General features: G+C 41.5%; 1 protein-coding gene across 1 annotated transcript in view; it reads left to right on the top strand.

The window, feature by feature from the left end:
• Positions 1-18,307, top strand: part of SSU72 (SSU72 homolog, RNA polymerase II CTD phosphatase) — a 62,875-nt gene extending 44,568 nt beyond the window's left edge. Inside the window, exons 3-5 of the mRNA XM_074975659.1 lie at positions 12,571-12,710; positions 15,057-15,175; positions 17,305-18,307. Coding sequence (XP_074831760.1) covers positions 12,571-12,710; positions 15,057-15,175; positions 17,305-17,406 — 361 coding nt within the window. The 3' untranslated portion in view covers positions 17,407-18,307. The remainder of the gene's footprint in view (positions 1-12,570; positions 12,711-15,056; positions 15,176-17,304) is intronic.

Genomic DNA, 18,307 nt, shown 5'->3' with positions numbered 1-18,307 from the left:
TTAACATGCCAGATGTAAAAGCAATTGTGAAGCTTTCTCAAGTAGGAGCAATAAAAATGTGCACAGCTGCTCTGTTAAAAGGAAAGAAGGCCAAAAAGGTGGGGAAGCCTTCACGTAGTACTCAGGTCCAATTTTATCAGAATTCTAGTACAGGTTTAACCACTCTAATACAGAACTCTTGTCTGGCAACATCCCGTGGTCTGGCATTTTACTTAGCCGGCTATCCCCTTACCATGGGTGTGCCTAAGTATGTTTCCAGCCACCAGTCCTGGCTGTCAGTGTTTTGTGCTATTATTTAGCTGTAATTTACCCCTAAATATCTTTTAAGAGCCCAGTAAGCTGTGGAAGTGCTGGCAATGGGTTAATCAATCTTGACCTCCCATAGTGCGGTAAATTCTCTTGTACAGCACCAGCATACAAGAGTGCCAGACGAGAGAGGTTCAACCTGTATGCTATGTCTGCAAAGTGCTCCAGCAGAGCTGCACTTTGTGCCAGTGTGAGCGTAACACCTTGTTCTTGTATGTAACATTTTTCATGTGTAGATCAAAATGCCTTCGAAAGGAGAGCCCAATTCCCCGTTTTGTAGATGGGGTATAGTAAACCCAACACTGATGGGCAAAACAAACTGTACCAATAAAAGTGTGGCTCTTCCACTATAGCCATGTCTACACTAAAGGCTTCTGCTGGCACACCTGTGTCAGTCAGGGATCACACCTCTTCCCGGTCCTAACCAAATATGGTATGGGAAGCTTGTAGTGTACACTTAGGCTCTGTTGATAAAAGAGAGCTCCTTGGGCCTGAAAGACTACTTTGTCAGAAATGAGCACAGGCGGAGAAGTTAAAGGAAAAAGCCACAGAACAGGAAGGAAGTGGTGAGATGTAACAGGTCCCATTCTTGGCAGACAGCAGACAAGACAAGGACTGAATGGATGTGAAGACTATGTTAAGCCAGAGGTGGTCCTTCAGGACGAGGTTGAGATATATGGGGAATCCAGCCTTGCTGCTGCCCATTCTGTGACTAGATGAAAGACTTCATTATCCAGGGCTGTCAAGACAGTTGTTACAGGCAGCAAGATATTAATTTAAAGATTAAAAGCCGCAGGTATCACAAGGAGCATCTTGATCACACCTGTATTCCCTGGGGAAAACTGAACAGGTCTTCATACAGATGACTCTGGGCAAACTATACAGAAGGGGCTTTGTATAATAAAAAAAACCTCCAGTTTCATACTAAATTAATAGAAAAACATTATCTCAGACAGATGCATATACAGAGTATACTGGTTTAATCTTTAGTGCCCTTGGTTTCCCTTCGTGAAAACATGTCTCTTTGAAATCCTTTTTTGTTGCTATTCTACCAGCTTCCTTAAAGGAAGTTGGCTACCTAGTGCCTAGATGAGCTCTCCAAGGAAACTTCATGTCCTGCTGTTTCTGGGCATTCAATGTGTAGGAGCCCAATTTCTGCTGTGCCCCTGTGGGATCAGCTCTCAAGGATGACAGGCTCTGTGCTGTATCTCAGGTGTGAGTTTAAAATTAGGGTGCTGATCTTTTGTGGTGTGCAATAGTCACATGGTCCTTATCACAAAGACAAGGGGTAGCACCATTCATGCTAATCTCCACTATCAGAATTGCAATTGGCCTACCCAAGTTTCCCCCCATACAGTTTCAAGCTAGATGCAGGAAGGAAAGGACCTCAAGAAGACTTTCTGGTCCTGCTGAGGAAGGACCGAGTAAACCTAGACCATCCCTGACAGGTATTTGTCCAACTTGATCTTTAAAACCTCCAGTGATGCGGATTCCACGGCGTCACTTAGAAGCCTTTTCCAGAACTTACCCTACCTTTGTAGTTAGCTTTTCCCTCACATCTAACCTAAGGCTTAACTTCCTGTCACAAATTGTTGTGTGCTGCTGAACCACTCCCCCAGTGGAGCCATACTTAAGTGCCAGATGAGACCGTTCCTTTGTGTAGCCCAGTAAATTCTTTTTTCGAGACGCCAGAAAAATGTAAGATGATTGTTATGTATTTTGATGTGTGGGAGTAAGATAACCAAAGGGTATTTGAGTTTAAAGGTAGAACAGTAGGTCTGGAAGGGATCTTGAGGGGTCATCGAGTCCAGTTCTTTGCATTCATCCCTCTTAGATCTGGTGCTATTTTTTTTTAAGAGGAGACAGTACGCAGCCAGCTTTTCACCCCCTTACCTCCCCACGGTTCCATGGCTGGGTCTGCTGGCAAGGGTTTCCCTGGCACTGGTCGGATTGCCAGGGCTGCAGCTGCCAGCAGAGCTCCTAGCAATGGGACTGCTTTGAGGTTCTCCTGGCTGGGTCCCTGGGGCTTGGGCTGCCAGTGGAGCTCCCAGCCCCAGGGCTGCTGGGTTTAACCCGACTCTAGCCGGGTCCCTAGGGTTGGAGCCGCTGACGGGACTTCATGTCCCAGCCACCTTCCCGCCCTGGGGCTGCAGGGTCCCGTCCTCCCTCCTGGCCCTGGTGGGTCCCCCTGCCACCTGGACATTCCCAGCTGGGAGGTGCTGGTATGGTGTACCATGCCATGCTGTCAGAAAAAAAGCACTGCTTAGACCATTTCAAGGTTATGAACAATTAAACTTACTTCGGAGGTCATTACTTAGTTCAGGCCTATAATTTAGATTTTTATTTATTAAAAAATTGCAATTTGAGTTAAAGGATTCCTATAGTTTGCTGTGACACTATGCTGTTTAGTTGTAAACATTCTCCTGCATTGATTGCAATCCCAATTTTGTAGCATTCCTTAGCACCTGAGCCAGAAAAATAAAGTGACATGCCCTTCCTTTCATTGCCCAAGTGCAGAGGAATATAACAAGCTTTAATGATCAGCAACCTAGAAATTTCAGTTTTATTCCAGTGTTGTGCAAGGCATTGACTCGGGTGGAAAAACTTTTCCAATGTCTTTAATCCCAAAGTCGTTTTAAGACATTGTAAGAACTTGGGTTCTGTTGCGCAATACCAGTTCTGTAGACAAGGTCTGAACTACATAAGTTATGTTTTAAAATATGCAGTTTCCATGCAGACTGAAGTAAATCTGGCTTTGTTCTTGCAATAGTAATTTGCAACTGGCTGTAGTGTGGCGTTTCAAATCCTAATTCCTTTTTGGTCTTAACTTCTTGGGGAAAATAAGGAAAGCTCTTAAAACTGGTCTAGCTTTCCAGTAGCTTATTGTTTCTAGGCACCTGGCAGGAAATGCTTGATTTTTATTTCTGCTAATGAGAGAGATGCATGATGTTGACATTATAAATAGTAGCCAGTTAGAAAGCTAAGCTGATACCATGGAAAACTGAGAACTGCAAATACGATTCCAAACAGCAATACATGGCTTGTCTGTATAGCAAAATGAAACACTGTATTCTACAAGAAGTTATCTGTACCAGTATGCTGAGTACTATTCCCAGGGCATGTCATTTGCGTGTCAAATTTTTGCTTGAAGGTTTAAAGCTATGAAAATGTTTTCACCCAAAGTGTGTCCACTTCTGTGGTTAATGCAAATTTAAAATCTGGATGCAATTTACAGCCTTGTCTTTAATAAGTAATCCCTGGCATATTTTAGGGAGCAGTCTAGTTAATTTAGATGACCATAAACTTTTATCTTAATTCAGTTACAAATTTCATTGTTTTAAAAAAAAATAATTTGATAGGTGTATAAAATAGAACATCTGAAATACTTGGATAAATTGAAGCTTACCTTAGTAATATGTACAGGACGTTAACTAATAGATGCCGGTATTTGTATTAGTGAACTGTTTGCTTGGTGTCTTTTGTGGCCTCAGAAGGCTTTCCAGAATTAAATCGTACACCATACTAAACCATACATTCACACTCTGCTGAAATGCAGCCTTCTGTGACCAGTGTCATGGTACAAACAGTGCTACACAATAATTAAGGACAAGAAATTAAAGTAGATTATCCTGCCCTACTATGAGAGTGGCTTTATATTCTGGAAAGGGCTGGCAGAGTGATATACCCATGGAATGTATGGCCTTTGGCCCTTCATGCTGTGTGCCATAAACACATGATTATCTAGCTGTGTTTGAAATGTAAATGCAATAGATACTACAGCTGTTTATTTTAAAGTATAGTTGGCCTAGGAATGTAATCTCTCTGCATTGTCGTCTGTGTACCAGCTCTAATTAACTAGAGCTTTGTAGCTCAGATACTATTGAAATTTCTGTGAAGACACTGATTATACTAAATCCAGTTGGACAAAAAGAAGAATAGTTCATAAATTAATGGAAAACTCAGGATATCAGGCTATACAGTTGCTAGTGATCTGTTCCTTTCTTGGCATAACTGTACAAACCCAGTTATATTTCCTCCGATTTCATTGTCCTCAGCCCCTCCTTAGTTAATTTTGTCTTATATATTATGGCACTGCCTAGAGGCTCTAATCATGGACCAGGACCCCACTGTGTGAGGAGTACCAACACAAAACATAAAAGCCCTTCTTGCAAAGAGCTTATATTTGAAGTAGTGACTCAATAAAGATACCCTGTGTGAACTATACTGTTATCCAAGAGCTGTTCCTTTTGAAGGTGAAACCATTTTTCTTTTTGCATTACAGGGCCCAATTTTTCAAAAGTTACTAGTTATTTTAGGCTCCCATCTTAAGACACAGGTGGGTGCTCAGCACTGTTTGAAAATCATGCCTCTAAGGTGTCGGAAGATAGTCTTGCAAAATCACTCGTCACTTGGCATTTAAGAGAAAGGAGCTTTACGGCAGTATCCTACAGCTTCATCTGTTTTGTGCTCTGTGGGCGGGGGAGGGAGGGACACAGGTTGAACCTATCTAATCTGGAACACACTCATCTGGCAGCATCTGTAATCTGGCATGATTGTAATCAACTGGACAACCGCTTACCATGGGTGTGGTCAATTTCCTGTGGTCCCATAAAATTTGTTTACAGCCACCAGTCCTGGCTCTCAGTGTTCTAAGCTGTTGTTTAGCTGTAATTTACCCTTAATGTCTTCTTAGGGGGTAGTAAGCAGTGGAAGTGTTGGTAATACTGCTAAATAACCTGACCTCCCCTAGTCTGGCAAATTCTCTCTTTCGACAATGTTCGGGTTCCAAGGGTTCCTGATGAGAGAAGTTCGCTGTATCAGACTATGAAGAGAGAAAATAGATGGGTGGAGTCTAAATGCAAAAGTCAGTTACATCTGAAAATGGAGATGGAAAAATGTCCTGTATTTTAGGAATTGTCACGTTAAAAAGAGGTGACTGTGAAGGTCTCTGCTGCTAAGCCGTACAAACAGCCATTGTTTTACTGTCCTGCCTGTACAGGAAGTTTTTGTATCGCATTGAGTAATGTGGAATTTGCCCATCCTCCACAGCAATAATTGTGGGACAACTACAGTGTACTTCCAGCTACGTTTCATGCTGGATTCTTGTTGTATTGATGTGACTGGTGATTCATTATCCCTACTTTTTAACTAGAGGGGAAAAACAAGCCCAAAGAGACAAAGACTAGCTGAATTGGGGCAACTTTTCCTAACCTATTTTATATTAAGTTTGACATTACTTTCTTCATTAGTTACAGGCATTGTTACAAAAATTGCCTGCCTATATAAAAAGAGCTCTTGCTATGGTCTAGCTTTGAGGTAGCACAGGAAACCACAGTCTATGGCACTGCCAAAGTTAACCTCTCTTGTTTTTATAGTAACCCCATTATTTTAGTGCTTGTGAAAGATGGTGGGGGTGAAAGTCCTGGATGACAGACAGACAAGTCTTTGTCCATAAAATGAACATGGTCATTAGGTTCCTCCCATTTGTAGCCATGACCAATGTGTTTCAGTCCTTCTCTGAATGGTCCACATCCATGGGTGAAAGAGTTCAGTTTCTGTTCTTGGTCTCTTGAACACTGATCACAATGGGTCCAATGGTAAAGGTAGTCTGGAGGTGGGTGCACAAGTATGAGTGAAAGCATGTGTTCTTTCTTGGCTGTCAGAAAGTGCAAACTTCTGGCAACCTAATGATGCAGAATTCTCCATTTTGTTACTGACACACTAAGTCGTCTAGTTCCCATGTAACTTTTTTAAACTAACAGGATGTTGACATGATAATTCCTCCCTTTTCATTGCAAGGTAAGAATATACAGAGTTGGTTGCACTAATTGGGATTGTCTTCATGCTGGATTTAATAAATTCATAGCAAAGTTTAGTATTCATTAATGTAAGTGACAAGACTGCTAAAAGCATGTGCTAGACTCATTTTGTGAACACATCTGCTAATGTACTTAAGTCCTGACTTTCGGTATTCCTGCTAATCTATGGCCATGCCATCCCCAATCAGAGAGTTCTTCATGATGGCAGGTTGCAGGACAGGTATGGGAGTTGAACAGATGTTCTAGTGTTAAAGGGTCATTTTATTAGCCTGCTATACTATTGAATACAAAATATGTCTGTATATTTAGTGCAGTGTTGCAGGAATTCTTTTAATACAATCTCCCTTTCTGGGGTGCTCACCCCTTCACAGTGCAGTAGTTCATGAGAAGTAATAGCATTGATCCTTAGCTTTGGGTTAGAGAAGGGGTTCTCACACTAGAAGTTGGGGCTACCTTTGGGGGCCATGAGGTTACTGCAGGTGGATGGTCATGAGCTATCAGCTTCCATCCCAAACCTGCTTTGCCTCCAGTTTTTATAATGGTGTTATATATTAAAAACATGTTTTAATGTATTTGGGGAGGGGGAGCTGTATTCAGAGGCTTGCTGTTTGAAAAGGGTCATAGTATGAAAGTCTGAGAACCACTGAGCTAGATCTTTGTGATCAAATCCTTTTATCATACCAACTGAGGGGCAGATTCGGATCTCTGTTACTCTCGAGTTAATTTGTAGTAACTCCCTTTGAAGTTAATTATGTCAGATTCTTCCTGGTATTAAAGGGGAATCTGGCCTCACTTTGGCATGTGCAAAACACACCTATGCTACAGCATCTGAAGGTTCTCGAACAATCTTATTCTCTTGTCTTAGCAAACTTTGCACCATGCTACATGCTTAAAAGCAATCTGCTGCCCTGGTCAAATGCAAGACTTTCCTCTGATCCTGTTAACAAAAGACTGGGTTTTGTTCAAGCTAAATGTTTCCTGTGCAAAATCTGATAACCCTGGCCAAGATCACAGATTTGCTGGCCTCTTGCTACAAAAGTAAAACTAAAATTTTTACATCATTGTGAATTTGTATGATGGCAGTTTTCCCTCCTAACTCACAGAGGGCAGTTTAATGCCACCTTGTCTTTGCTCCTAAACTTCCTTTCCTCTTATTGTATATGGAACCACAAGAGGACAAAATGTACTCCAGTTACAGTCCTAATCCTTAAAGATGGTATCCGCAGAAGACATCTGGCTATTGACATGAGGTCAGGATCTCTTCCATTTTGTGCTGTTTTACTTAGCACCAGTTCCAGGTCCTGAGAGTGAGACTTGCAGAGACTTCTGCCCCCTCTGCTGGCAGTGTACATTTCATGAAAATTTCTGTATTGCCCATTCCAGAATGGTCATGGTCAACTATATGGGAACCATACAGAAGGGTGATACCCAACCCTCAAGGAAATTTGTGCTAACAGAATTTTACATCTTGGATCATTTTGTTGACACACAGAATGGATTATTACTCTTACTAGACTCCTTTGTAATATCCAGAGAGAGCATTTATTTGCATGTACTAGAGGGCATGATCTATCTTTTTACTTCTGAAATAGAATAACTGCAGTTCTCAAAGGTGGTAAATAACTTACATTGTAGTGTACACCTATAAACAGAGAGCCAGGTCCTAACATATTCAAGTCAGATGTTTTTAAAAAAACCCATCTTAAATCACTGTACCTGTATTTATTACATTATTCACTCTGTTTTAAACATGTTGACAACCTTTGAAATGATTGCAAATCATGGAACTATAAATCCTTAGGCCTCTGGAAACTAAATGGGGGAACTGGAAATATGAAAATGAACACACATCTAACTGGTTAGATGCACAAAGTAATATGAGAAATAATCCAGGTTCCAGTAAACCCAATTTCTTTACATTTTTCTTCAGGATGAATATATCTTTTAGAAGATTTGTTGAAATAGGAAGCAAAAATATTTAGATAAGCTGTTTAGACAAATATTTGCATGAAGAGAATTTCAACTGAGAATCTGTTTGTTTTTTTTTAAAAAAAAAAAAAAAAAAGAAAAAGAAAAAACTCAGGTCTTAAACTGGGGTGGCCAACCTGCAGCTCTTGACCCGCCTGTGGCTCTTTGAGCAATGAAATATGGCTCCTGCTTGGACCTGTGTGCCAGGAGTGCTTACTGATGCTCCATGCGTGCACCCCAGCACTTGGAAGGAGAAGTGCGTGATGGCAGTGATGGAGGCTCTGGTGAGTCCCAGGCATTGGGTTAGAGTAGGGGGTGGGAGACTGGGTTAGAGCAGGGAAGCTGGGGGTGTCTGGCTTTGGGGTATGGGGAGGGCATTGAGCCGTGTATTTTATAGTTATTTTTATATATCTACCTATATAGATGTATAAAAAAGATATAATATGTGGCTCTTTGCACTCTATCCACAGCTATTTTGGCTCTTTGTCCCTAACTGGTTGGCCACCACTGTCTTAAAGTATCAACTCACTCAGCTCATTCTCCTTATGCTGGTTTAACATCAGCACATTTCCACTAACGGTAATGAAGTTACTCCAGATTCCCCCTCCATTTAAGTGAGAGGAGAGCGGGAATCGTTAATTAAGAAGAAAGACAACGCAGCAACAGTGGGGTGGCAGAACCCAGTAGCACAGGTTGATCGCTAGCCCTTGCTTTATGCTATACAGTTCCCAATATAGATTCAGTCCTACAGAAGATATTTAGGATGAGTGCTCAAGTGGAGAGAAAGAGATTGCTTTACCCACTTTCCTTAGTTACTATGGTTTGGAATCCCAAGAACATTTTAATATTTCACTAGCTGACTGTAAAATGGTAGGACATTGCTGTACTCTTCAAAATTGGCTACAAAGCATAGTCTATATTCAGTCATCTGTTCAACATGCTACCAGCTGTGCTGAATTGCTGATGAGGGTTTAAGATACTTCAATCCTTGCAGTTAGTAACATATAAAATGCTCATTTTGCTGAGGACTGGCATATATTGTTGGCTAGCTAGTATTGACCACGCAGAAGTATTGTATATATTTGTCTGTTTGAATCCTATCAGTTGAGAGGTTATGAATTAACTGATTAGAGGGCGAAAAAGGGGGATAGGACAGATTATGATCTTCTATGAGATAATTTCTTTAAAAACAAGAGTTTAAAGTTGAGGGTTTTTTAACCATTTGTGTGATCTTTTTGGCTTTGTGTGAAATAAGTGGTGGCAAGCTTATGAATTTAAAGTTCTTCAGATTTTATGAACACCTGAAGACTTTCTCCCTACCCAGAAATGAACACAGTACATCTTTAGTAAAATCGAGAGACTGCTCATGTAAATACTCTGTGGCCTGTTTCCTAAAAGTTAGTGTATAGTGCTAAGGGAATAAGAGAAATTAGGGGTACATGCTGACAGATTTCCTGCCTAGAGTAAAATGCATTTGAGGCTATTTCAAATCATTTGCAGTTTCACCCTTGCAGGATTCCATTTACTTCAGTGAAGTCACTGTGGTACAAGATCAGAATCAGGCCCATTAGAAAAGGCCATGGCCTCAAGGATATAATATGGGCATAACATAATGTAACAAGCTATGGTTTTCTTGGTTGAAAACATCCCTGAGAAATGCATATGCCTCCACTGTTGTCTTGCTGATCACCATAGTGGTAAGATCGCTGCTATAGCTGAAAACCAGCACTTCCTCTGATTTAGGAACAGCAAAGTTTGTGGATACTTCCTGGCATACCCACTTCTCGAGAGGGTATCTGGAATGCAGCAGAAGGAGATAAGGCACCGTGAGAAGAAGAAAGTGGTCTGACTCAAATGAGACAAGATCTGGGCTAGTAGAGTGGAGTAGTGACAGAAGTGTCACACCACCAAGGCATTTTGAACGTCACCTGCCTAATGATGAGGGAAAGAAAATGACCCTGAGTACATAATGCAAACACACCATTGCCACCTCCACTTGTTGAAAGTATGGTATAGTTGTTTTCAGGTGCAATGAGTAGAATATGAGCATATCTGAAGATGGCATAAGTCTTTAAAAGTACTCATTTCTGTGTGCAGGCAGATGGCCCCTGGAGAAAGTAGCAGTAAGTTGGCAGAAGCAATAAACCTACATTGTGTGGGTTTTTTAGTAAATTTAATTCTTTTGCTTTTTTGCTGAATGCTAAGGCAAAGGACAGATGCCAGAGACATTTTTTCCTTAGGAAGGAAACATTCCCAAGAGAAACTAATCTCATGCCAGAGCACGTGACTGAGAGTATGTAGACATAAAAATCTAGGACCATATGGGTTCCAACTGAGGATTCTGAAAGAAGCAGACTTTGGCAGGGAGGGAAACTGGGGGCATCCTTGATAGATAGGGGAGCATATGTCTTAGGCAGGTCCCAGGTACTACCCTCCTTTTAAACAGGATGATCATCATGGACTCCCAAAAAGAAGAACATTGCTAGGAAATCCAATGAAGTTTTTCAAGGATGTAATCAAGAATGACCTTGGGAAACTATAGACTTAGTAACAGCTGCAGAATTATTTGAGTAGATAACTAACTGTCTGCAGACCTTCTGTGTGGAAGCATTTTGGGAGAAAGGAATAATGCAAGCCTTGGGAGACTGATTATTATTGATGACCTGGAAGGTAGACACATGAGGTGAGCAGCAAGATGACAGTTGGCTGATGATACAGACTGGGCAGCATTGGTGTTAGTTTTGAAGAATAAAAGAAGTACAGAAGAATGTTTTCTCTGTTAGACAAGTGGTCTGGGCAATACACTGCAGAGAATATAAGCTAACAACAAAAGACCATAAAAGTAAAAATATGCACTCTATATGCAGCAGAACACTGAGTAGGCAGAAAAGCTGAGGTTAATTTTTAATGCAATTAGAAACTTTGTTTTACTAGATATCAGAATTCAAAGTTCAAGAGAACATAGATGAGCATCTGCTGTATGTTAGACGATGTAATTTGGATGTTGCTGGAGGAACTTCATGGAGAATGGATTTGGTTACCCAAGCAGCTGAGGGGAATTTTAGAACTCCGAGGATAACTAGAATGGAAGATGCAGGGATTTGAGTCCTAAATTATTTCAAAGACTTAGTTGCTAAGTCTGCGTTCTTTAGAAAAGATGTTAGATGGGATCTTGTAGGAATGTGAATCTGTAAAGAGTGGATAGCTCCCTTCAGTGTTTGCAAGATTCAAGATCGGAAAGAGTCTGTCTATTGAAGAGGGGAATTCCTTTACACAAAATTCACACATTTGGCAATGATGTTCTTTGTAGTGGTTGTTACCAGTATAACTTGCATTCTCCAAAGACTTGGTTGTGAGTATCACTTAAACCAGGTGAGGAGAGATGCATTTGCTAATCATACACATTTTTGATATTCCTAATTCACTTCTGAAACTTTGCCTCCAGCGGGGTTTTGCCTAAAGGTCCATTACCTTCAGAAATATACCTGTTTTTAGAAATGGAACGTCTAGAAATAAACAAGTGGTCTTTCACCAAGGTTTCAAATTATAGCAAGACTTTGTTGAACAGTTTAAATCTTAGAAACCTAATTCTGCTGTGTCTCATCTAGGCTTGGTCAAACCACAGATTGAAAAGGTTCAGTATGCTGGCATGTCTCACTGAAAAGGCAAAATCCCAGGGAAGATAATGATGGTGTTGACAGCAGTATGTCCCATTCCTGTTTGGAATTTGGAATGCAAGAACATTAGTCATATCACTTAAATAGATACGAAGCAGCAGATGAAATTCATCCCTTTCAGAGGGAGACTGTATACACACAGAGCCAATAAGCATAAATCAATGGCTTATTTCAGGCATGCCCAGACCTAGTGACACATTTTCAACACACTTATTTCCTGTGCGCCTTTTAATTCCCTTTGGAAGATCAGTTATACAAACCCAGTTCTAAGAAGGTCCTGCACGCTTCTGCAACTAGCTGTAAGAGCCTTATATGACTGGCTTGTAACACAGACCCTTGCAGTGTTTCCCATAGTATGCAAATAGAAGACCTACATTCTTATGTATATAAAACAGGTAAGTACATGTAGTTAATTGGTCAGTTATGACGGCTACAGAATTTGTTCCATAAAAGACAAGTTTTTTAGTGTCTTCATTTTCAGAACGCCTTCAAGGGTCATCTTTGCCTCTGTACTGACAGTAAGAGTAAACTTCTGTAAAGTTGGCTGTGTGTTCCAGATACTGTGTGAGTCGTCTTGACTGGTTTTTTTTGCCAGCTTGTAGGAGACTGCTGTAGAATACACTCAAGTTCACGGACTTTATATTTTCAAATAGGAGACAATTTTTAGCCTTTCCTTGGGTTGTTTTTTTTGTCCTAATTAATAGATTCTAAACCAACAAAAGAAGTTAGTAATGGAACATTTTACTTTACTGAAAATACAAAATTCTACTTTCCAAGTTACTTAACTCTAGAAACATCAGATATACACAGAATGGGATTTTACACATGTTGGACAGAAATAAAAGAATCAAGCCACGACCAGAAAGATTCCAGAACTGCAAAGATGTGTTTGATCTGATTCTAACTTGTGAAGAGAGAGTCTATGATCAAGTAGTAGAAGGTAAGAAGGTGGTTAAACTAAGTTTACTTAAATTACCCTTTTAATCCCTCTCACGTTGGAAACATCTGTATCCTACCCATCTGGCATCATCTGGAAGATGTGTATAGGGAAAAGGGGTCGTGTGTCACAAAGGTGACATGGCTGGTAGAATGCCAGCTGTGTTTCTGTAAAAGGTGTTATTGGGTTGATGGAGGAGCTACCCTGAAAGTTAGGTACATTTACAGACTCAGATTCCAAATGCTTCTGGTGATGGAAATGCACCAGGATGCAGGTGCATCCAGCCTTTATGGATATGGTGTCTCCTTGCTGGGGGGATATGCAAGACTCCTACCTACTTCCCTGAAACCAGAAGTCACCATTTGCAAATGAATCCATACAAAAGCCTCAGCGTGTCAGCTGCCCCATCTGTACAACAGCTGGGATTATGTTAAGATCATCCAGGTTCTGGCATAACTATGGCAAACATGGGTTGTGCATCCACACAGCATTGTCTCACCAGCTACGTAGGCCTGTCTGCATCTCCACAATGCATGACTGTGTGGGGCTGTACTAGGAAAGCTTGCTAGGTTTTACTCAGATTACCACTCACTCAACTGAAGACTGCTAGGGTCAGGGTTGTGAGTGCCCTTCTGACAGAGCCCTGGAGTATGTGATATTTGCCCCTTCCTCTCCCGTGCACATCCTGACAGTGGGAAGACTTGCAACCTTTAAGGGTGATCATCTAGTGCAGGGGTCAGCAACCCCCCAGTACTCATGCCAAGAACGGCACGTGAGCCAATTTTGATTGGCACAGAAGGCAGGAGCTCTCCCATGCTGCTGACATGCAGAGATCCACGGGCACTGCTCTGCTCCTGCAGGCGCACGCTGCAGAGATGCTGTAGGAAGGTGGGGACTTGCAAGCCTTGCCTGCGAGCTGCTCCCCCTGCTGTATGTGCCATCCCTCCCACCCACCATCTGTCTTCCCCTCTGGAGGAGGGGACTGACTCCTCTGCCCCTCCACCTCTGCCACCTGCCCCCTCACCCCTTGAGACAAGAACTGAGCCCCTCTGATCCAGCAGCTCTGCCATCTTCTCCCCCTCCCTGGGACAGGGACTGAGGCGCTCTCTACACCCCCACCCCGCCATCTGTCCCAGGACAGGGATTTTTTTGGTCTAGCTGCCTCTTCCTGCTGTCTGGGATGGGAGACAAGCCCTTTTGTTTTCCATTTCTCCCCTGTCTTGCTATCTCCCCAGTTGCTGCCACCTTCCTTCTGGAAGATGGTTAATTCCAGTGATGCATTCAGAGGTCCTGCGTCCCCTTTGCTGCCCAGTTCCTCCCCCCTCAGCTTGCTTGCCCCCAGCACATGCCAGCCCCACTTCTACACACTAGGGCTCTCTCTCCTGCCACCAGCCGCAGCTAAACAGTAAAGCTCTGCGTTTTCATTTATTTACTAACAAAGCAGTTGTAAGAAGGACTATTAGTGACTTTAAAAAGTATCACGCGCACTCAGACCATATGTAGAGGTCAAAAGATCAAATTTCAGCACTCCACTTTGGAAAGGTTGCTGACCCCGATCTAGTCTGCCCTGCATATTGGAGACCACCCACCCACCCACTTGTGTAATAGACCCCTAACCTCTGGTTGAGTTAGTGGAGTCCTCACATCATTTAAAGGATCCAGTTACAGAAAATTCACCATTTTCATTAGTTTAGACCTGTAGGTGATCCATGTCCCATGGTGCAGAAGAAGGTGAAGCCACTCAGTCTCTCTTAATCTGACCTGGGGAAGAATTCCTTCACAACCTCAATTGGTGATCGGCTAGACTCTGGGCATGTCAGTGAGACTCACCAGCCAAATAAGAATTCTTTGTAGTAACTCAGAGCCCAGCACCATCCAGTGGGGATATCTGCTGCTAAGTCACAGATTTTCTACAATAACATGTAGCCAGTCCCATTGTTCTTCCCTTTCATGAATTTACCAAGATCAGTCCTGCAGCCAGTTAAGTCTTTGCCCTTGGAAAACTGTTCTAAGGCTACTTCACCTAAAGTCGTCGATGGTCAGTTTATATCCATGTGTTCTTGTCAGCATTGGCACTTAATTTAAATAATGCATCTCCCTGCAGCAGAGTTGAATTATATTCAATCTCCTTTTGCTTCACCGAGTACTTGGGGATGATACGTAGCAAAACAGAAAAACACGCACTAGCCCACCCTCTTAAAACAGGGTTCAGGAAGGCCCGAGACAAGACCTGTTTCGGTAATAGAGCCCTCTCGCCCCAGAAGAGCTTTATGGATATTTTCTTAGATGTCCGCTTAAAGCTTGACAGTTTTCTAACACGTTGCTGTTTTGTGTTGTGTTCCCAACTAGATTTAAATTCCAGAGAGCAGGAGACATGCCAACCTGTACATGTGATTAACGTGGACATTCAGGATAATCATGAGGAGGCGACTCTGGGAGCTTTTCTTATTTGTGAACTATGCCAATGTGTAAGTATGACGTGATCAGGCCCTATGTGAACCTTAGTCTTAGTTGATTACAAGGTTTTTTTATTTTAATTTTGGTTTAAATTAGTTTTAAAATGATGCTTCTTGGGGCACTGCCAATAGTAGGTGATTACCCTGTGTGACTCTTTACCAAAAGCGAAAGCCATATTGCCAGACTGATGTTTCCAAAATCCTTCTCTAGGATTCTCTTCAGACCGGAGGTGCTAAGATGGATGACTCATCACTGAATTAATGTTTTTCTAGGGAAAAATATATAATTAGCCATCGGCATTGTGCTGGAATGAACACAATGCTTTTAGCTGCTATTGTCTAAATCCAATATTGCACAGCCTGCACATTTCAGCAGTTACTAAACATCGAACCTCCAGATGGGCAGAGAACGCATTCTGTGCACAGAAACTACGTGTACTTTGAGGTGCTTATGTTCACTGGAAAGCAAGTGTTTAATATACAATAATTATGCTCCAATATTAGGGTCTGAGGCATCACAAGAATGAGGCATGCATCTTTTCACAGTGTTGCACAGAAGAAATCTCTGTGTGTGTGTGTGTGTGTGTGTGTGTGTGTGTGTGTGTGTGTGTGTGTGTGTGTGTGTGTGTGTGTGTGTGTGTGTGTGTGTGTGTGAGAGAGAAGAGGGGGGAAGCTTACACAGCTGACACCTCCTTTCCACTTTTAATATTCTTAGCCCTGCCACTTTATTTAAGCTACTTGTATCTTCACTTACTGATGCATTTAATTTTAAAGAAATCTAGTGTAAAGGTAAAAGTCTTCTATGAGTTAATCAGCCTCAATGAGTCGTTCCCAATCTTTCCACTAGTGTGGGTCCCCAATCACCCCCCTCCCAACTGTTCACAGACCCCCTATCGAAGCCAGTTCTAGCTGCTATGACAGTTCACTAAATGAAAAGGAAACCACAATGCAGATTTTCAGAGCACCATTAATAACATTTATTGGAAGGTATTGAATTTAAAAATAATTGTAACTTCACAATTGATTTAAAATGAATTTTCTATGGTCAGATTTATTTACCTTTATTTTTTTTTATGGACCCCCTGCAATACCCTGGGGGTTTGGCAACCACTAGCCTACATATTCCAATGTCGTGGCAGACTGAGATTCCACAGGAAGTCTGGTCTCCTCTCTTGATGCCACCCACATGCTCTTCCAGTCTCCAAAACCTTTTCTAGGCTTGCCGAGAAGGCAGAGCTGTAAAGTCCCCTGTGTGTGCTTGCACCTAATGTGGAGCTTGCAGCTATTTTGATTCTGTCACGTGGAATGGAGGGTGGGTGGAGGAAAGGTCTCCTCATGTTCCATGATCCAGGAGCATGCTCGTATGTAAAGCTGCCAAGAGAATGTGCTAGAAGTAAATTGGTTTGTTTTTTTGCTGTTCGTTGCCTCATCTAATCTGGGAGAAAAATGTGTTGAGTGGGAGCTAGAAGGACTGTAGATTTAACTTTGTCATATATAATCTCTGTCTGTCTGTCATATGTCTTGTCCTCAGATGATGATGATTTCCTGGCCACAACTAGTTAGGAAAACAAGGTTAGAAGCTTCCACTGTTAATATAGGTATTAGGGAACGAGGATCTCGATGTAGACAGGGCCTTGATTGTGTTTTGTAATCAGGCTGAAGTGTCGGATCTGTATTGAAATTGAGGTGCCATCTGCATTGCAAAATGATATTAATTTGTAACTAGGTTGGGGACAACAGTGTTCTAACCCGCTGTCTGGCACAATGGTCTTTCTAATGTATGTGGGGCCACGTGTTGGAAATGTGGTTCTGCTTTCCTGGTGTGTCAGCCAGAATTCCTTTGGGGACTTGCTTTTGTTGCTAATAGTTGTGCACTTGACAACCAAGCCACATCTTCGGTAGTCAAAAGTGGTACGAATTACATGTAAAAAAACATTTACTACTACTATAAAATTTTGTATGTTAAAGATCATAACTTTCATATTGGGCGCATTATTGGCAAATTGTCAAGAGACTCCTTCCTGGTTTATTTTGGTCCACCCCAAATTCAGATTTAGAAATAAATAAGGAGGAGCTGTCTTGTTGCAAACTCTGTCAGTGTTGTCTGATGTCAATTTCTGATGTGGTCTTCCTCTTCTTAGATACAGCACACAGAAGACATGGAAAATGAAATCGATGAGCTGTTACAGGAATTTGAAGAGAAAAGTGGAAGGACTTTTCTTCACACTGTCTGCTTTTATTAAAGCACATCCGTCTCATAGGCCTTAATACAGATGAAAGAAGCACGTGTGTAAAGTTTTGACCATACTGTACTCTCCCTGAAGATGAACTTTGAACCTTTTTTTTGTTAATAATTTTCCTTTTCAGTGTTTGTTTTTACCCTTCAGGTGTTCTGCCACAGGCAGGCAGAGACCTGCTGAATTGTACATATGCAAATGAGAAGAAATATACATAAAGGCCACCTATTTAAAAATAAAAATCAAGATTTTTTTTAAATCCTACTTTAATTGTTACAAATGGGATTTAATTATAGAAAATGTTTCTTGAATATGACACAGTTTATATTGTATTTTTCCAGCTTACAATTTTATTTTATTTCAGTTGTGCATTTTTTTTCTTATTTTAATGTAACTGACTGAGTGAATGGCTGGAATATGCGAAAATGTGAATGGCAAATGCGTATCTGTATATTATTAGATATGATATTGGAAGCATCCAATAAAAATGAAAATCTCCATTTCCTCCCTGTTTGTTTTGAGAACAGAAGTTGGATTTCCACGTTGGTTCCTTGTGATAAATTAAAGGTATCTAAAACAATGCTGGAGGAAAGTGGCTCAGACAAATGAACTTGGGAGTATGGGACTGAACTGGGACTCAGAAGTTCTGGTTTCTTGTCCAAATTGTGCCAAAGTCTTTATATGACCTTGGAGAAGTTGCAAAGTCCCTGATCTGCAATTAAATGTATTGAAGTCAGACGCCATATGTGTGCAGGAATCAGGGCCTTAATATCTCTCTGCCTCATTCCCTTACATGCCCCTTTATGATTCCAGTGTGCTATAAGGATAAAATGACGACTTTGAGACCTTAAAATACCAGAACGAAAAGCCACTGGGAAACTGTAAAACCTAGAAATAAGAACGAATT

Source organism: Carettochelys insculpta, chromosome 23 (assembly GCF_033958435.1).
Source record: "Carettochelys insculpta isolate YL-2023 chromosome 23, ASM3395843v1, whole genome shotgun sequence".
Taxonomy (NCBI): Eukaryota; Metazoa; Chordata; order Testudines; family Carettochelyidae; genus Carettochelys; species Carettochelys insculpta.
Note: the sequence above shows the minus strand (reverse complement) of the source record. Positions and strands in the feature narration are given on the sequence as shown.